General features: G+C 59.1%; 6 protein-coding genes across 6 annotated transcripts; 4 read left to right on the forward strand and 2 right to left on the reverse strand.

The window, feature by feature from the left end:
• Positions 1–601: 601 nt before the first annotated feature.
• Positions 602–4,330, forward strand: CMQ_555 (deah-box RNA helicase; the record flags this gene model as incomplete). The annotated part of the gene is made up of 1 exon (XM_014317634.1): positions 602–4,330. The coding sequence occupies one exon, from the start codon at positions 602–604 to the stop codon at positions 4,328–4,330; it is 3,729 nt and encodes a 1,242-aa protein (XP_014173109.1).
• Positions 4,331–4,604: 274 nt separating this feature from the next.
• Positions 4,605–5,719, reverse strand: CMQ_1364 (RNA polymerase 2 transcription mediator complex subunit; the record flags this gene model as incomplete). The annotated part of the gene is made up of 2 exons (XM_014318443.1): positions 4,605–5,228; positions 5,294–5,719. 2 exons carry the CDS (start codon positions 5,717–5,719, stop codon positions 4,605–4,607), a joined length of 1,050 nt encoding a protein of 349 aa, XP_014173918.1.
• Positions 5,720–6,008: 289 nt separating this feature from the next.
• CMQ_1564 (uncharacterized protein) lies at positions 6,009–6,953 on the forward strand (the record flags this gene model as incomplete). Its single annotated transcript, XM_014318643.1, has 1 exon — positions 6,009–6,953. The coding sequence occupies one exon, from the start codon at positions 6,009–6,011 to the stop codon at positions 6,951–6,953; it is 945 nt and encodes a 314-aa protein (XP_014174118.1).
• A 380-nt stretch (positions 6,954–7,333) lies between these two features.
• CMQ_580 (cytokinesis protein bni1) lies at positions 7,334–13,076 on the reverse strand (the record flags this gene model as incomplete). The annotated part of the gene is made up of 4 exons (XM_014317659.1): positions 7,334–9,162; positions 9,222–9,510; positions 9,943–12,329; positions 12,395–13,076. 4 exons carry the CDS (start codon positions 13,074–13,076, stop codon positions 7,334–7,336), a joined length of 5,187 nt encoding a protein of 1,728 aa, XP_014173134.1.
• A 1,694-nt stretch (positions 13,077–14,770) lies between these two features.
• CMQ_690 (uncharacterized protein) lies at positions 14,771–15,452 on the forward strand (the record flags this gene model as incomplete). The annotated part of the gene is made up of 3 exons (XM_014317769.1): positions 14,771–14,797; positions 14,866–15,329; positions 15,392–15,452. The coding sequence occupies 3 exons, from the start codon at positions 14,771–14,773 to the stop codon at positions 15,450–15,452; spliced, it is 552 nt and encodes a 183-aa protein (XP_014173244.1).
• A 1,146-nt stretch (positions 15,453–16,598) lies between these two features.
• On the forward strand, positions 16,599–19,100 carry CMQ_1680 (cell cycle checkpoint protein; the record flags this gene model as incomplete). Its single annotated transcript, XM_014318759.1, has 5 exons — positions 16,599–17,283; positions 17,824–17,929; positions 17,988–18,578; positions 18,675–19,005; positions 19,074–19,100. The coding sequence occupies 5 exons, from the start codon at positions 16,599–16,601 to the stop codon at positions 19,098–19,100; spliced, it is 1,740 nt and encodes a 579-aa protein (XP_014174234.1).
• Between the last annotated feature and the right edge of the window lie 214 nt (positions 19,101–19,314).

A 19,314-nucleotide genomic window follows, 5' to 3' on the forward strand; every position in this document is an offset into this window, starting at 1 on the left:
GTAGTGTAGGAAATTCTGATGAATTGGCACCGTATGCACTGTGCCCATAAGCTGAGAGGCACCACCCTAAGCCTATTAAGAAGACCGCTACAATTCTGCCCTAGGTTTTATCGGAATACCATACGTACGATATTATAACAGCAGCTGGCCCTCTGATATAAACTCGGAAAGGCTTGATCTAAACCCTTATTAAAGCTTCAGATTATAGGCTGCTCTAGATACGCCGTGCCGATGTGCTTCAGTCAGGCCAGTTGATATACAGAGTAATTTGACTGCTTTAGGCCAATATTAGGTGTGGAGAGAGTACAGTGCGATCAAAACATTTGAACAGTACACGGTGCTTGCAGGAATAAATGTGGAGAGGCGTGCACGCGCGGGGTACTCCGTACGACTAAAAATACGTATCATATTAGTAAGCATTCTGGCCATGTGATCGCAAAAAACGGGAAATTTAGAAGTCGCTGAACTACGGATAAGCACTCCGATAAGCAATCGGACGAAAGCGCCTTACAAAAAAATTGTGAGTACTCCGTACGTTTGTCGTAAATCTTTGTTTATCGGATAGATTTCCATTCGTCTTATCACACCAAGTAAACATAAGATGGCAGTGACGAAGAAGTTTGTCCCTCGGCAGAGGAAGCACAAAAACGTTGCTCGGGCGAAGAATGATGGGGAAGCCCCAGTGGACAGCAACCGGGCAGAGATCCTGCTCGAAGAACAGCGAGAGCACAACGAGAAAAAGGCACAATTGCGCGAAGAGCTCCGGGCCAGCCAGCCACAGATGAGCGCCAAGAAGGCAAAGCGTCTGGACAAGTACATCGAGCTCAAGCTGAAGAAGGACGAAAATCTCAGGCTCTACGAGAAGCTGGCTGCATCAAGCATCGACACCAGCATGTTTGAGAGCACCAAAAACCTGGGAGTGGGCAGAAAGCGTCGTAAAGCCGAGCAGAGGAAGAAGGAGAGCATGGCCCGGCATACCGGCAGCGACAGTGGTTCTCCGGACGAGGAATCGTCGTCCGAGGCGGAAGAGGCACCGGCCCTGAAAGCACGTCCGAATAAGCCTGCCCCAAAACCACAGGTGGCAACGGAAAACGAGCCGGAAGGGAGTTTGCCCGCAGTGACAACGGCAAATGCTATAGCGACGGCCGTCTCTCTGTTTCCACAGGCGGCCAAGTCTGTACCGGCGGTTGCTGGATCCGGTCTGAAGCGTCCACTGGAGCTCGGCGATGATGGAAGACCAGTGCTGCAGAAACGGCAGAAACGTGGCGGCGTCAAGTCTAAATACCAGGTGGAACAAGTTCACACGCAGGCAAAGCCAATTGTGCCACGGGTGGAGGAAGACGATATGAAGGAAGACGAAGAGGAAGAGGAGTGGGACGGATTCTCTGGCGGAGATGAAAGCAAAGAGGAAGGGTTCGAAGGGAAGGATGTGATCGCACAGGAGACGGCAAAGGAAGATGATACCAGCGAAAGTGAGTCCGAGTCAGAAGAGAGCGACTCGTCCGAGGACAAAGGGCCGTCTATATTCAAGATTTGGGCGACCGAGAAACGAAACGCGGCGCTGGGGTTCCAGCCGACGACCGAGAGCACGACAGCGGCCATGCTCGAAATACCACGGCCGGAGAATTTTGAGCCGCGGCCGATGGAACAGGAACCGCTGCCGGTCGAGCTGCAGCTATCGGAGGCGACGGGCCGGAAGGTGTTCAACGTGGCGGTGACACGGACGGCCGAGGTGGAGGCAGCGCGGGAGAAGCTGCCGGTGGTGGCGGAGGAGCATCAGATCATGGAAGCGATCCACTTGCACAACGTGGTGGTGATCACGGGCGGGACGGGATCGGGCAAGACGACGCAGGTGCCACAATTCCTGTTTGAGGCCGGCTACGGCTCACCGGACTCGCCGACGCCAGGAATGATCGGAGTGACGCAGCCGCGACGAGTAGCGGCAGTGAGCATGTCGAAGCGGGTGGCTGAGGAGCTCGGGTCGCACGGGTCAGCGGTGGCGTACCAGATCCGGTTCGAGGGCACGCACAACAAGAAGACGGCGATCAAGTTCATGACGGACGGCGTGCTGCTGCGCGAGATGGCCAACGACGTTGTATTGTCAGGCTACTCGGCGATCATCGTGGACGAGGCGCACGAGCGGAGCATCAACACGGACCTGTTGATCGGGCTGCTGAGCCGGGTCAACCAGATGCGGGAGATCCTGAACAAGCAGAGAAGCGAGGTGGCCGGATGGAAGGCGTTGGGGCCACTGAAGCTGATTATCATGTCGGCGACGCTGCAGATCGAGGACCTGACGAAGAACACACAGCTGTTCTCAACACCACCACGCGTGATCAGCATCGAGGGCCGGCAGTTCCCGGTAACGGTCCACTTCTCGCGCACCACCCAGACAGACTATGTGGAGGAGGCGTTCCGCAAGGTGGTGCGCGGCCACCGCAAGCTGCCGCCAGGCAGTTTCTTGGTCTTCCTGACGGGCGAGGACGAGATCCAGAAGCTGGCCAAGCGGCTGAGGCGGGAGATCAACGGACTCGACGTGGCGACGGGGCCAAAGGTGCGGCTGTCGACACGAGAGGCGCCCTTTGAAGCGGAGGATATCGACTTTGGCAGCGGCAGACTGGACCTGGACATTGCGGCGATCGAGGGCGAGGACGAGGAGGGCGAGGGTGAAGGTGAAGGTGAGGAGGAGTTTGTGGTGGAGGCGAGCGAAGGAGAAGCCGGAACAGGACCACTGCGGATGAACGTACTGCCGCTATTTTCGAAGCTGGCAACACAGGAGCAGCAAAAGGTGTTCCGGCCAGCACCGAACGGGTACCGACAGGTGATCCTGGCGACAAACGTGGCGGAGACGAGTCTGACGATCCCGGGAGTGCGGTTCGTCTTCGACTGCGGGCGAGCCAAAGAGCGGCGGTACAACGCGGTGACGGGAGTGCAGAGCTTCGAGGTGGGCTGGATCAACAAGGCCAGTGCAGACCAGCGCAGCGGAAGGGCCGGACGAACGGGTCCGGGTCACTGTTACCGGCTGTACTCGTCAGCGCTATACGAGGCCAGCTTCAAGCCATTTGCGGTGCCGGAGATGCTGCGGATGCCGATTGAGGACGTGGTGCTGCTACTCAAGTCGTTCAACGTGCCCAAAGTGGACGTGTTTCCGTTCCCGACGCCGCCAGACCGACAGAACCTGGCGCGAGCAGAGCAGATGCTGCAGCACATCGGGGCGGTGCAGCGGTCGGGCAAGATCTCCAAGCTGGGCGAGGCGTTGATGCTGTTTCCGCTGCCGCCGCGTTATGCCAACATTTTGCTGCGTGGCAACGACGAAGGGCTGCTGCACTACAACATTGCCATGGTGGCGGCGCTGACGGTGGACGGGCTGTTTGTCAAGCGGGTGCAGGCGCCGAAGCAGGACTCTGTTTCGGGCGTGCGAACACAGGAGGACATTCGCAAGGAGGAGCAGCAACGGCAAAGGGCGGAGCAGTACAGCAAGGTACACCGGCGGCTCAGCAGTACGGACGACTACTCGGACGCGATCAAGCGGCTGCACGTGGTGGCCGAGTTTTCGGAGACGCCGACGCCGACGTGGTGCGACAACAACTTTGTGAGCTACAAGACGCTGCTCGAGGTGCAAAAAATCCGGCGACAGCTGACGGAGCTGCTGCGGGCCAACATGCCCGGGCTGGCCAACATGGAGTACACGCCGCTGCTGAAGAAGCCGACGGAAAGAGAGGTGGCCTTGCTGAAGCTGATGGCGGCGGCCGGCTTCGTCGACAGGGTGGCGATGCGGGCCGATGCGATGCCGACACCACCGGCCGAGTTTGTGGGCCGACAGCATCCTCGCCGCGCCATCGAGGTGGCCTACGTGCCGCTCTTGCCGCTGGACCACAAGCAGACCGGCAGCGGGCTCGTCTTCATCCATCCGGCGTCGGTCCTGGCTCACTGCACCGTGGCCGAGTGTCCAAAGTATGTCGTGTTCTCGCAGCTGCTGCTCTCGAGCGGCTCGGCCGAGGCCACGGCAACGGCCCTGGCTGCCATGGCTGCCGGCCAGACTGTCCGCAGCGACGGCAGCACTGCCATCACGCTGCCCAAGGTCCGCATGCAGGCGCTGACCGACATCTCGGCCAAGCAGCTGGCCAGCCTCGCCCGCGGCACGTCGCTGCTGACGTACGGCAAGCCCATCAAGGAGACGTATGTCTCAGCCGACGGTCTCGAGCGTCAGTGCTGGGTTGTGCAGTATCTGCGCGTCGACAGCAGCAGCGGTCTCGGCTGGGAGCTGGGGCCAACGCTGGTCAAGCAGCGCAGGCAGCGGGGCAAAAGCTGGGAGGTTGTTTTGGATTGAGTGGACTGCTACGATATGAGTATCTTTACGGCAACTGTTGAGAGATGGCGTTCTGGTTTGTATACCCGGCATCCAAAAACATGGATTAAATCTGCTCTTGGGCGTTAGAACAGCTATTCATAACACGCTTTTCAGCCGTAGCAAATGTAGCCAAACGAAAGTGCATTTTTGCGTGGGAACCCGTTTTATCGGTCGCTCCTTATTCCGTCATAGAACTGCCGTTTTTTGTACACTACGAGCTGTATGGTATTACAGTCTGCCGTCCATCCACTGGCTACAAACCAGGCTGAGCTGCCGACGCGCCCTTGCTCTTGCGCCGTTTGGCCTTTCCTGGCCCACCAGCCGCGCTCTTTCCGCTCTTGCCGTCTTTGCTAACGGGTGACGTCTTCTTGCTGGCTGTCTGTTCCTGCTGCTGCTGCTGCTGCTGCTTAGAGTTGCTGTCGGCCGAGTCGGCCGTGTTTTCCTGGGCCTTGGCCGCGCTGGCGTTTTTGCGCGAGGCCGCCGAGAGATGGAACTCGCCCGGTCGTCCAGACACAGGCTGTTCATCCATGTACTCACCGCCAAACATCATGTGGATGGCATACGACTCCTCGGCGAGCCGCGGGTCGAGCCCGGATTCCTTGTCGGCCCGGGGGACATCTTGTTCGCGGCCAAGGCTGTGGCTGCTGCCTGGGCTACTTTTGCTGCTGTTTATGTTGACAATGTCGACCATGTCTTCGTCTTCGCTTTCGTCATCGTCATCGTCGTCGTCATCATCGTCGTCGTCGTCGTCGTCGTCGTCGTCGTAATCGTCTTCTTCGTCCTCGCGGGTCGCATAGACGTGTCCACGTGCCGGCGACCAGGATTGCATGCTGTCCATGGCCGGAAAGGCCTTGCTGAGAGAGACGGCAATGGAGGTCTGGGAAGTCAGAGGTATGAAGAAAAGCAAAGGAAAAGAAAAGCAAAATAAAGAGAGGCACCCACGATCCGCGAACTCAAAACGTCCCCCAGCGTCGGCGCCTGGTACACGTTCAAGCCGACGACAAAGTAGTCTGCGTAGACGGTCAGGTCATCGGGCTGGCCGTCGCTGCGCTTCCGCCGCAGCTGCTTGCGGATCACCCAGACGCCCGTTCCCGTGCCCGGAGCCATCTCGGCCGGCGCCTGGTGCACCACGTACTCGACGCCCGACATGCCGCGCAGAAAGTCCTCGAACCGCTCGCGCGTCTCCAGCACCGGGAACATGCTGGCGTTGTGCATCGCCTGGTTGTACACCGTGTTGTTGTTGGACGTCTTGTCAAAGTACGGCGACCGCATAAAGTAGAACAGGATCGAGTTGGAGTGGATGCCCTGCATCTCGTCGGCCGCCGCCGGGTCGCTCCACTGGAGCTCGTCGAGCGTCTTCCACGACATGGCCGAGAGGGAGGCGCAGCGTGAGCCTCGGATGGCAATGGGCAGGAGAGAGGGGAAAGTGAGGTGGAAGCTCTCCAAGCTGAACGGAAGCAGTGATGCACTACGATGCTGATTATGTAAGAAATACCCACTTTATTATTTCTACTATACCATGTCGTCTTTCGATGACGCCGTGCTCACCTGTCGCCCCTTGTCTCCCCTTGTCTCCCCTGCCAGTTGTTTTCCCCTTTCCGACAAGGCGAACCGACGAACAGCCACGGACATCGACGGACGACCGACCGCCACCAGAATGGATCTCGTCTCGACGGTGCGCAAACAGGGATCGCGCGGCGGCGTCAACTTCAGCTGGGACGACGTGGCCACGTCGGCGCATCGCGAAAACTATCTGGGCCACAGCCTACGGGCGCCGGTTGGCCGGTGGCAGCAGGGCCGCGACCTGACGTGGTATGCCAAGGAGGGCGAGGACGGGGGGGCGGCTGGCGACGCCGAGGCCGCCGAGGCAGCAGCGCGCCGGGACGAGCTGCGACGAGTGAAGGAAGCCGAGGAGGAGGCCATGGCTCAAGCCCTAGGGCTGCCGGCAGGCATGCGGCTCGGAGGCACGGCCGGCTCGACCGACGGGGCCACGGGGGCGAATGCGATGGCCGTGTCGGGGCCACTGCGGGCGACGACGACAGAGAGGCCACGGACTGGAGAGCGAGGAGATCGACGAGGAGAACGAGGAGAACGAGGAGGCAGAGAGAGAGGAGGTCGAGGCGAACGAGAACGAGAACGGGAGCGAGAACGAGAACGTGGTCGGGCCCGGGAGAGAGACCATCGACGGAAGCGACGAGACCACGACGACGACAAGATCGACACAGACCGACACAACAAGGTCGACGAGAAGAACGCTGTCGATGATGACCGCACCGACGGTCGCCGAGAACGTCCCCGTCACCGTCGCCACCATCACCAAGAGAGCGAGGAGCACAACGACGACCGCGAGGACGACGAGAAGAACGAGGACGAGTCTGGTCGCCATCACGGCTATCGTGGCCGACACGACGACCGCGACCGCGACCGACGAGACGATCGCGACCGCAGCCGGACGCGGCGACGACGACGTGCCGAAGAGGACGAGGCTCGGCGCCAGAGACGGCCAGCCACGGCCGGCGACCACAGCCATCACGGACGCAGTCGCAGCCGCAGTCCCGGCCACCAGCGCCGGCGACACCGCAGTCGCAGCCGCACTCGATGAGACAGTCTGCCTTGCACTCACTCCGTTCACTGCATAGTTTGGATTTTTTTTTAGCCATTAATACGCTCTATCAGAAGAGGCGCTCTGGGGTAGTCACTGCTAGACGAGGGAGTGCGGATGAGTTGAAGAGTACATGCATTTCCCCATCCTGTGGCCAACAAAGGAAACTAAAAACGATGGTGGAAGGACGAGAAAAGGAAACAAGAGGACGTGCTCTTTGTGGGTGATTTGTGAGTTTGTAGTTGTCGTTGTGGTACTTGCATTTCTTTGCAGCGAGTCGACTGGCTCAGTCGATCTGAGTCGCACATCTCCTGGAGACAACATGGCCCGTTCATGTGCCGTGCATCCGCCGTTCATATTCCATTGCCATTCATCTGCCCTCATTCCTCCGTCGCCTGTGCCTCTGCTGTCGCTTCTTCCGTCTCGGTCTCTCTCGCTTCTGGCACTTCGGGCAGTTCCTTCACAGTGCTTGGTATTGTCGACACGGACACACGCACTGTATCGCTCACCCCCTCGTCTGCCGGTGTTGCCGGTGTCGTCGGTGTCGTTGGCGCCACATCGCTGCCGCCACCGGCATCCGATTCGGCCAGACTGGGCACGCCGCCGACAATGGTGCCAGACTGGGCGCGCTCACGTCGTCGTCGTCGTGACCGCCGCTCTTCTTCGGCCGTCTGGCGCCGCATCTTCCGCTGGCTCTCCCGCTTCTCCTCGTCGGCCTCGTCGCCCCGCATCCCCTGCAGCATCAGTGCCGCTCGTGCTGCCACGTCGCCGCCGTCGCCGTTGTCGTTGGCGTCACCCTCGCTAGGCGATGCCGGTATCGGCGTCAGCGCACTGCTGCCGCTGCCACTCCCCAAAAGACCGGCTGCTTGGCTCTCGCTTCCTCCTCCGGTCGTCGACAGCGAGCTCCGTCTCTCGATCCCGGCTGCTGCTCCTCCACTCCCTCCTCCAGACGCACTGCCCGGCCGTCCCGCCTCGCCGTCGCCGCTCTCGTTCGGGTCCGCCACCTTTTGACCCGACGCTATCCGCACCTGGTGCCGGTCCTTAAGCCGCGCTCGCCGTCTCCGATCTCGCTGGTCACGTGTCTGTGGCGCTGCCGCCCGCAGCTTCTCCAGCAGGCTGTCCATGGCTCCGGCGCTCGTCGGACTCGGCAGCGGTATCATCGGGTCGCCGGCTCCGCCCACACCGCCGTTCGCCTTCAGCTGCGCCGCGTGCTTTCGCTTCATGCTCGCCTCGTTGCGCCGCCGCGTCTCCTCGTACTGCACGTTCTTCTCATGCGATTTCTTCCACTCCTGGATGAACAGCGCCAGCTTGGCGAAAAAGTCGCGGCGCGCATTCTCGTCACGTGAGTCCTCGCCGTAAAATGCCATAATGTCGTCGTACGTTCGCACCATCTCCTCAAGGTACAGCTCCATCTGCTCGGCCTTGCGTCGCGCCTCCTTCATCACCGGCAGCACCACCTGCGCCACGCGGTCTTGTGGGTGGAACCGCTTCGGGTCCGACAGGTTGCCGCTGTCAAACGACCTCTGCACGCTGTTGATGTTGATCACGTACTTCTTCGCGTCCGCCTGCAGCTGCTCGATGTTGATCTTCTGCGCCGTCAGCACTCCCCCAATGTCCGTCGCAAACGCCTCCCACTCCGGATACTGCTGTCGCACAATCCGCTCCACCATGTCCGCCAGCGTCGACTCGTTCTTGTCGTCCTTGACCATGCCCAGACGCGCGAGCGAACTCAGCTTAAATCCGCGCGCCTGCTTGTTCGCGTCGTTCATGTAGTTGCCAATGTCCAGAATCAGTCCCAGCACGTTCATCAGCGACACCGAGTCGCGGATCGACTCCGACACCGCCACCACCTGCCCGATCTTGCCCATGATCTCGTCGTAGTCTGCCTCGAAGCTGCGCGTCAGTGCCAGCGCCCGCATCCGTCCCTTCCAGTAGTGGTGCAGCTCGTATGCCGTCAGCAAAAATATCTGATCCTGTCTCGTCAGCTCTGCCGGGTCTGCCTCGCGCGTATCCTCCTCTGTCCGCGGGCCTGTCCAGTCCTTGCCGTACGGCGCCAGCAGCTTCGACACGTTGTCCGGAATGTTGCACAGGTCGTCTTTCTGCAAAAACTCCATCACTACCGAGTTGTCCAGCACCTCCTTGTCGCAGTGGATGATCAACTGCACCACCCGGTCCACCGACAGCTGCGAAAACTTGGCAAACGCGATTTCTGGCCCGTTAGCAACCCGAACCGTCTCGGAAGCACAACACAACACCACATGCACTCACCATATGCCTTGCGCACATCCGTCGAGATGATCTGCTTCTTGTCGTCCTTCTTCCCGCTGCCACCGCCAATCTTCTTCGTCTCCTTCGCCATAAACAGCTTCTCCACCTCGTCCAAGATGCCCTTGCGGCTGAGCTCCAGGTACTTCTCCTCGCGCTCCTCCGCCGATGGCGTGTGCGCCGCCCAGTGTGTTGTCACCGTCTCATCCACCTTCTCCCAGTGCAGCGCCTTGAGCTTCCGCTTTGGCCTCACCACCGGCAGGCCCACCGACGTCACCGAACCAAACGTCGGCTGCTTAGACAAGAAGTGCCCAGTCATCGACCCGGGCACGCCCATCGGCGGTGGCGGTGGCGGCGGCGGTGCGCCAGGCATCATGCCCGGCATAGGTGGAGGTGGAGGTGGCGGAGGTGGAGGTGGTGCGCCAGGAAGCATCCCAGGCATCGGTGGTGGTGGTGGCGGTGGAGGCGGAGGAGGAGCACCAGAAAGTGATACAGGAGCCGGAGCACCAGGCAGCTGGCCTGGAAAGGGTGGAGGAGGAGGAGGTGGTGGTGGTGGTGCACCGGGTAGCTGACCGGGCATAGGAGGAGGCGGAGGAGGCGGAGGTGGTGCTCCTGCTGTGGTCTCGGATGATGCATCCGTGATCTGAATCCTCGGTGGCTCGAGATCGTTTGGCGTGATCGGTGACTGAGACTCGAGGCTGGGATGTGATGGTCCTGTCGTCACTCCATCGCCGTCTTCCGAGTCGCTGCCGTCGTACCGCCGCACCTTGCCGGCAATCTCGCTGATCAGCCCGTTCTGTTGCTTTGGATCGATCACCGGCCGCCGGATCGATACCATCCGTGGCTTCTCGTACACCACGTCGTCGCCCTCGCCGCCCTCGCTCACACCCCCCTCCTCGCCACCCTCGCCGCCCGCCTCGCTCTCGTCGCCGCCTGATCCGCCCAAGCCTCCGTTCTGGTGCTGCTGCTGCTGCTGCTGTCCGCCTCTGCCCACCGGTCGTCGGCTGATCCGGCTGACGCTTCCCAGCACGCTCATCGGCGACAGCCCGCCCTCGCCCACCCCCAGCAGGCCCTCCACGCCCCGGCCCTCGCTATCGCCAGCGCCGCTGTAGCCCTCCATCTCTTCGCGCAGCGCCCGCAGCCGGTCTGACGGTCCCACCGCGTCGCCCCAGACCCGTCCCTCCAGCTTGTACTGCGTCTTCTGCCGCTCGATCTGCATCCGCAGACGCTCCATAAGTCTCTCGCGGTCTAGGATGCCTTGCATGCGCACCGGATCCACGTCGCCCAGCTTGCCGCCCGCTCCACCGCCAGCTGCCCCTCCTGCCGCCGCCTTCGTCGCTGCTGCCGTCGATGCCGCCACATCCTGGGCGTCGCGCAGCATCAGGTACAGCTCGCGTGTCTCCAGCTCGTTGCGCTGCGCCTCCTTCGCCCGCAGCGTCTGCACGCTCTCAATCTCCGCCTTGAGTGCGTCTGCCTGTCGCCGCTGCGCCTCGATGAATCGCGTCTGCTCGTCCAGCTGCTTCTGCATCTTGGCCACCAGCCCGTCCGCCCCCAGCTCCAGCCGCGCCTTCATCTCGTCGCGCTCCGCCATCGCCGCCTCGGCAATCTGCCGGCCCTCCAGCGCCTCGTCCAACGCCTGCCGCGCCTCAGAGTCCGTGTGCAGCTTGTCGAGCAAGTTCTGCACCGTGAAGTTGAGGCTCTGCTTTAGGTCCATGTCCGGCAGCCGCCGGTCCATTGCCACGTAGCTGACCATCGAGTCCACCAGCTGGAACAGCCGCAGCCGCTCCTCCCCGTCGTTGTCGCGGATCAACAGCAGGTGCTGCAGCGCCGACACAAAGTAGTCCTGCGTCTTCGATCCTTTGAGTCGTTGCTGGATCGCGTCCACGATCTGCACTGGGTCGTTCAGATCCTTGACCTCGCCCTCGATGCTATCCTTTATGCTGCTGTTGTCCCGCTCCAGCATGTCCTCGTAGTCGATCGCCTCATTCGACCGGAACCGCTCGATCTGCTTGTCGATCAGGTCGTACTGGAATGCCTCCATCTTGGCCAGCACCCGCTTGATGCCGCACGCCGTGAACTGCGCCCGGATGTGCAGCCGCAGCTGCAGGTCTCGTTCCGGCGCATCCACCAGCATGTTGATCAGGATGAGCGTTGCCACCGCATATTCCATCAGCAGGTTCTCCATCCCGATGCCCCCGCTGCGCACCTCCTCGCTCGCGCCCACCAGACTGCCCATCTTGCCGCGCCCGTCCACGGTGACCTCGATGATGCGCATCCATGCGTCGAACCGCCCGTTCTCGCCCTGCTGGCTCTTGACGCTGTCCATCGCCTGGATCACCTTCATGTGGCCCTCCCCGCTGCCCCAGTGCGACAAGAACGTGAGCACTTCGCTGACCAGTTTCCGCGTCGACAGCCGCGGCGAGATGAGCGACATGCACAGCGCCACGAGCACCTGCTGGTGCGCGAGCGCGTCGTCCGCACCATACTTGTTGTTCATCAGCGCCTTCAGGCACTTGACAATGTCGTACTCCCGCTCCACATCCTTGTCGCCCTTGCCGCTGTCCGGCACCGTCGGCCCGCGCGCGCTCTTGCGGTTAATCTTCAACAGCACGTTCGTGAGCGCCACCTGGCCCTGGCACTCGATAAATCGCTTTACCCAGCCGATCTGCTGCGTCCGCAGGTTGACCTCCAGGCTGCCCAGGTGCTTGCTGTCCAGGCTGTTCTCCATCACCTTGCGCACATACCACTCCGGCGAGCCCTCTTCGTCCGAAAAGGTCGTGATGTCCACGTTCTGGTACTGGCCGGGCCGCGACGACTGGCGACGTCGCTGTTCGCCTTGCCACTCTGTCAACCGGTCCTGGTAGATCAGCGTCCACTTCTTCGTGGGAGGGTAGGCGATCATCTGCCGTCGCGCCTGCTCTGGCAGGTTGTGCCATCCACGCTTTTGCATTAGTGATACAAACATCTGCTCGATCACCACGTCGTCGTCCGGCTTCGCCAAAGCGAAGCCACCGTCGGCAGTGGTGACTGTTGCGCTGTTGGAAGTCTTGGCTGTGCGATTTAAGTCGCGATACGAGGCGTAGGAACTTTGTGAGGATGCGCTGGGCAACGCTGCGACAATAGGTGAGCACACCGCACTCGGGCATGGGAAAGGGGGAGCTAGGGCGCAAACATACCGGACATGATGCTGGCCTGGTCTGTCGAGGTGCGGCCGACGGATGGGGCATACGAATTGTATCGCGAATTGTGCGACGTGGTCTGGTAGCTGCTCTCGCGTGGCGGACCCCATTGCTGAAGCTGCGTTTGGCGGCCAGTCGAAGCCATGGTGAGGTTGTTTGTGCCCGGCGCAAGCCTCCCGGCAGAGAGGTGAGCGCCGGGTGCTGCGCTGTACATGGACATGGCCACGGCAGCAGCAGCGGTTGCAGAAGAGGAGGCGGGGTCAAAGGACGGATATTGGTGGTAGTCGCTCGTGGCTTTATTGAGTTGGTGAGGCAGTGGTTCGCGACGGCCAGTATATCCCCCGTCGATGCTGCTGGCGTATTCGGTCGTCACTGGAGAGCGATGATCCGGACTAACGCTGTCGTATGGGATTGAGGTCATGACCCCGGCCATCATATTGAGGCCGGATTCGGGTGAGCCGGGCCGGTCAACAGAGATGATCGAGTCACGGTTGTTGATCGACGACTCGCGGTTGTGGTGCCGCGATGTTCGTGCTGCGACAGAACCGGATGCGTCCATGTCAAGCGGACCGAGGAACCTGCCCTCATCGCTGGTATTTCGTTTGTCGGACTTGTGCTTGACTCGGGAGAAGAACGACGGCTTCCCGCTGGACGTCTGTCTGCCTTTGTCGGACGACATGGTGGGCTACAGCTCGAGGACACAGAAAGGTTGGGGTGTGTCCGAAGTACGAAACGGCCCTGTGGTGAGGCCAGGCGCTGTGGTGTGTCTCTGCGCCTTTCTCTGCCTTCCCCCGTCTCTCTTCGACCGGAGACAAGATCCGTATGACTGTTGATTTTTCTTCTCGGCCGTCAGTGGGTGTGGTGCTGTCTCAGAATAAAACAGGCGGATCGCATCGTGCCCTTGGTCGGAAGACACGACCAGGTGGTTGTTAACGTGAGAGAAACGCAGGAGAGGAGGGGGTCTGCATGAACAAAGGTTCGTTAGCATGAGACGGCGCTTGGCGGTAGAGCCGACGGCCTGGCATGGGAGGGGGAGGGCCGCCACCAGCCGATGGTGCCATATATGAACACACCTGAAGTCCGTTTTCCTTTGCCTCGATCTCGAGTAAGCCCGTTTCGGTCGCAGCTGGTAAAAAGCCTACAAAAGGAGTGTGGTGGTCCCTCGGGCGGCCAGAGAGAGCGAAGAAGAGCCGTCCGGCAAGCGCCGGTGGTGGAATCTTATTTTTAGATGGCCGTCAATTGGCTGTAGACCAGCAGATCCGGCACGCGCATTCGTCCGTTGTTTTTTTTCTCTTGGTTTTGAGCAAACCAAAGGCAACGTCCGCTCCAGGTTGCGAGATGCAAAATCGCATCCGGAATCTCGCTATCGATTGTGGGCGAGAAATACGGGGAGGAGCCTGGGCGCTGCGTGCGTCGGTCGCTCCTGCAGACAAACTGTTGTGAAGTTCGACTGGCTGAAACAGGTTTAGCACGGCCTAAAACCCCTGGGTCCTGGTTCTTTCTTCTTCTTCATCCTGCCTGGCACACGCCTCAGGGGGGGGGTACGAGCTCCAACAGCACAGTATGAGAGACGCGCGCTAATCCCAACTGAGCGAAATGCCGTGTGTGGACGCCCCTGCATACCGTCTGTCCTTGCACGCCCAGCTCGCCCGCAAGCATGTTCAAACACATTTCTTGCACGTCGCATTGCGTCCCAGCCCAAGCATGTGTTTCGAACACGCTGCGCACGTTGACTTGAGGGATCGTGACTAGACGGCCGGTAGTCCGTGCCATGGGGATTGCTACAGTGACACGATGGCCAGTACAGTGCGGGAACTATTCTACCACCGCATTACGAGTTGGAAAAATGACCAAGCGCTGTACGAGAACGATAGACGCCTGCTAAATTGCTGGTAATATAATCCAGCAGGGGCACCCAGATGCACTAGCTCCTTTTGTCTCTTACGGCCGTCGCGCTGCCCAACGACCTTTGAGAAAACAACACGCAAAGCGTGACAGAAAGAGACGGACGATCGCGTGAGAAACAAAAGGACATATCATATACGTATGAGATTCTTGCAAAGTAACGTCAACATGTGTGCTATATAGAAATTGGGAGGGGGGAACATACAGCGGACTCTTTCTGGTTTAGGCGCTGTGGCTAATTCTCAGAGCCCAAACGGGTTGCCTCTGTGGCTTGCCGGCTTGTTCCAAAATTGCGCTACATATGTGTACGGGGTACTCGCATCTGTCGTCGTCAGCAGCACCACACATCTAGAGTCGTTGCCGTATGTTGTCGACAGCGCGCATCGTGCCGCCATGTACTGAGAAGCTCCTGTCTGGCACCGGCATCCAAGACCTCCCTACCTTAGATACCCTCTGCAACAATCCAAGATGGGGGCCACACTGTCTATGATCAAGGTGGGCAAGGCCTGGCCAACTGATGCCTGTTTAACATGTACCTGGCTGACTTTCTTCTCCGCTTGCAGACCCTCTTCATCCCCGCCCTGATTGCCCTCCTCGCATACATCATCATTACCTTTGCTGTCATCCCTCTGATCCGGTTCTACCACAACCGGTACAGCCACTACCTGCCACTCGACACCATCACCACCCAGACATCATCGATCCGTCAGCGCATGCAGAGCGTGGCCGGTCGGTTCCTGGTGCCGTCTACATGGCAACAGCGGCTGCGCGATCGGGCTGCCGCTGGCGGCGGCCTAGGCTTTGCCGGTGGCCTCATGGCAGGCGGGTTCCTAGGACGCCAAACGATGGACGACGATACCGAGTTTCTGTCTGATGGCGAGGACTTTGACCACGACATCAATGGCGGCAGTGAAGGCCTCGTCCTGGGAGAAGAAGGCGAAGAGCTAGGCGAAATTCGGCGCGGCGAAGCTCTACTGCGTGGCCTCCCGAGCCAAGGAGCCTACAATACAAATCGGCTTAGCAGAGAGTATGTTATTTTGCTACTTGCGATACCGGTGTACGGCATGTCTGACTGACCCATTTGTGCAGCCTAGAACAGGGATTTATGGACGACAGCGACGATGACGAGCCGCCAGCACGGCGGCGCTGAGTGTGTGGTTCATGGTTATGCATATTTGGTTTCTCGCGTAATATGGGTTGTTCGGTCTCTTTTAGAGCACGAGCCTGCATGGGGTTTACTGTATGAATAAGAAGAGATAAAGCAAGACTCGGGAGCGATGGAACCGAATGGATAAACAAATACAGAGTGTTTCGCGTCATGGCATCTTGTCTGTAGCTGCAAGCTGTCCGGGTGTCTCTATGCACTGTTTAGGTGCCTGAATAATAAGCCCGAAGATCTATTACGTATCTGAGCCGTTGCGGACTTCCCACATCCAACTTTCTGGCCCGCGAGGCTGACCGACATGTTAGTGCCCGTTCCAGATTACTCCTCCTTCAAAGCGCCTGACACATCGGCGTCCCTTTGCCCACACATTGGCGCTGATTGCCGGCTGCTTTTTGGGTCGCTTTTGACTTGCTATGAAAGGATTGCGCCTGACTGGTCAGCCAAATCAGCCAACCGGACACGTGCGGTGCTGGGGCGTACCATTGTTACCTGGCCTGACAGAGGCTCTGGGTCTCTCTTACAACTATTACAGGTTCACAAGCATCCTTGTTGCGCAGGCCTTTGCAGCCAACGAAAGCCGGACCTCATATGTGCCACCCCTCCTTCCCTCGATGCTTCGGGCTGCTCGCGCCTTTTTTCCGCATCGGTAGACACTTTCCTTTCATGTTTCCACAAACATTGTTATCCGTTATGCTTCCACTAACATCGTTATCTTGACTTATTCGGTATCTTATTCTGTTTCCGGTCACACGACCTCGCTGCTGTACCCGATACTTTTCTTACTATTAGTCCTGTCGATTCCGCAGCATTCCACTTTCACTGTACCCTCCCCCTCTATTTTGTCACCAGCTTCCCTGTCGGCCACATCGGTTTGTCTGCCTGCTTGTCCGCCTGTTAGTCTGCCTGCTTGTCTGCCTGCCTTCCCATTTTGCCGTTTTCCCCGTCCTACCAGCATCGCCTCGTCCATCTTCCCTACTGCTCTCTGCTTGCTCCCCATCTAACTCTTGAAAGGGTGTTATGGCAAACATGGCCAGCATTTTCCGCGCTCGGCCATCTTTCTGGCATCGCAACTGGAGAAGCACTACGGCCTTATCAGATGTGTGCACTGGAAACCAGGAGACCGATCCGTGCATGATCTGCTATGTTCCCGTTGGCGTACGAACCCCCGATGGCGAGATCGAGTCATGGTCCGCTTTGCCATGCGGGCACCGTTTTGGATCCTACTGTGTCAAGCGCTGGCTCGGCCTCGCAGAACAGCCTGCATGCCCCATATGCCGCACGCCTATGGTTCACGCCTGTGGGCACCCGGTGCTCCCGTTGCCTACCGTTCCCAGCAAGACCATGAACGGAAAGGCCGAAGAGGATGGATACAGCGACAGTGAGAACCGCTTGAGCAAGAAGGCAGCACTCATGTCCCAGAATGCATCGCCAGCATCACATACGAGCTCTCCTGCGGCAGGCTCCCCCGACGGCTCCACCCTCAGCCGCTCCGTCTCCCGATTTCGTCGCAAGCGGCGTCTCAGTGTTCCAGGCTCTTCGTCTATTCCAGTGCGGGTTCCGCTAGATACGCAGGCGCCGTGTGAGTATTGCTCCGTGTCCCTGGTGAAGCAGCAGTCGCATGGCGGACCCCCGGGTGGCGTGGTCCGGCTCGCGTTTCGTGTCTTCACGCAGCATTCGCGCAGCAACAACAACAACCAGAGCAACACAGAAAATGCATACTGGGAGCGTTGGCGGAAGGACAACAGCAGAGCCTTTGGAGAGTGGTGGGCAACTCAGCAGCCTCCGACAGAGCCAGCACGAGAGCTCCCTACACAAGGTTGGATTATTTAGATTGGATCATACGGCGGCGTCATCGTGGTAGCGCCGGATGCTTTACTTGCTGGAGTTGGATTTAGAGAGAAACTTTCTATATATGCGTTTTGATTCTGTTTTGTCTCTTATTGTTATAATGCTCCTAATACGGTCAGATTGGGCTCTCGTTGTCACCTGGTATGCCTTATCGCAACATTCGCGACAGCCCGCTGCGGGGCACGTAGTTCCCTAACTAGGCAATTGCAATTTACTAATTACAAGCAATACCCCGCACGATTACGTCGTAACAGCAAGTATGCACTAACAGCTCGCGACTTTTCCTAGACGCGTCTATTTTCATTGAAAATCACACCTCCGATTAAGGTGGCCCCAAAGTCCCGTAAGAGGACAGGACGCATCGTGCGTTTTCCCACAGTACCACCATGAAGTTTAAAGCAGATCTTCGAAACAAACGCACATTTTCAAGTAATGAATGATCCTAACTTTCAGTGAAAATCGGACCTACTTGCTATGTGATAGACTAACTCGCAACTCTCGCCTGCAGAACTGGCCGCAGTACTTAATTCGCTCGACAAGATCGTATGGATGCGTCTGGACAATGACACTGTACAATTCATTGTAGTTCCAGACAAGGGGTCGGAGGTTTGGTCGTGCGTATCTCTGCTTAGTCTTCTCCCACGGTCCGGCAGCCGTGCTAACAGCTGGCAGAACCTTCCGCCGAGAATTTCTCTTCGACAACTATCTGGTCCAGTCCTTGGATGCAGGCAATCGTATTGATCTCGAACTTCCCCTGGCTTCTCTCCAGCGCGCCCTCAAGTCTGCCCTGAACAGCACCGATGCCGTTCTTCGTCTGAGCAAGCACGATGGCGTGCCCGTTCTGTCCATGACCATCCACACCATGGCCAACCCACGGGGCGGCCTCGGAGGGTTTGGAGGGGGTGGAAGTAGTGGTAGCGGTGCTGGAGGAGCTACTAGTGGGCGAAGACCGGGAAACTACGGGCGGGAAAACACCTTTGGCGATTCTATCTTTGTCGACCAGGGGACGCAGGGGACGCAGCAGCGGACGCAGGCTGACGAGGAGACGTTGGAGCTGACGGTCAAGCGAGAACGCGAAAAGGTGGTCGTGCAGGACATTCCGGTACGCGTCTTGCGCTTGGACGGAGAGCATCGCACGCTGGAGCCCACAGTGGCCGAGGCAGACGTGAACATCGTGCTACCGCCGCTCATGCAGCTCAAGGCAGTGTCGGACCGGTTCACGAAGCTCGCCCACACGACAAGTGGCGGCAGCTTTAGCGGATCGTCGATGATGATGGGAAGCACGATCGGCGGCCTTGGGGGTAATGGCGGCGGTAGCGGCGGCAGTAGCGGTGGCAGCGGTCCCAAGCTGGAACTCAGCGCCAACATGTACGGCACGTTGCGCCTGCGGCTGGTGACGGACACCCTGAGCGTGGAGACGGTGTGGAACGACCTGGAGAACCCGCCGATGAACGAAGAAGCGCTGCCGATGCCGCTGGCGGAACACCCGAGCACCAAGTTCCTTGAGGCTGGACCGGACAAGTTTGCTACAGTGCTGGTGGACGGCCGGGACTGGAGTCGGGTGCTTAGCGTGGGCCGGCTGGACGGACGAGTCATCGCCTGCTTTAACGACACCAAGACGTTGGTGTTGCATGTGTACGTGTCGCAGCCAGACGATGCAGACGATGCGACAGAAACAAGCTCAATCACGGTATGGTGTTATGACTGTGTTTACACGAACCCCTGCGGAAGTGCACCTATGCTAACTATCTTCTCTAGTACTATGTAACTTCGTACAGCACGTGAGTCTGGGAATATGCCGTCATTTAAACGAATTCAAGTTTGCATGGAAGGCGTTTGAGGTGTCATTGGTTGCGTGGAGTTGACAGAGCCTATGTCAGCAGGCACTTCGATTTAAGGCGATGGTCCAGGAAAAGTGGTTTGAGTTGACTGTAGCCGAAAATCAAACATACAATGCTGATAGTTCTACAAGCGATCTCAAATACAATCTTAATCAACA

The sequence above is a fragment of the Grosmannia clavigera genome, assembly GCF_000143105.1.
Source record: "Grosmannia clavigera kw1407 unplaced genomic scaffold GCSC_140, whole genome shotgun sequence".
Classification (NCBI taxonomy): domain Eukaryota; kingdom Fungi; phylum Ascomycota; class Sordariomycetes; order Ophiostomatales; family Ophiostomataceae; genus Leptographium; species Leptographium clavigerum.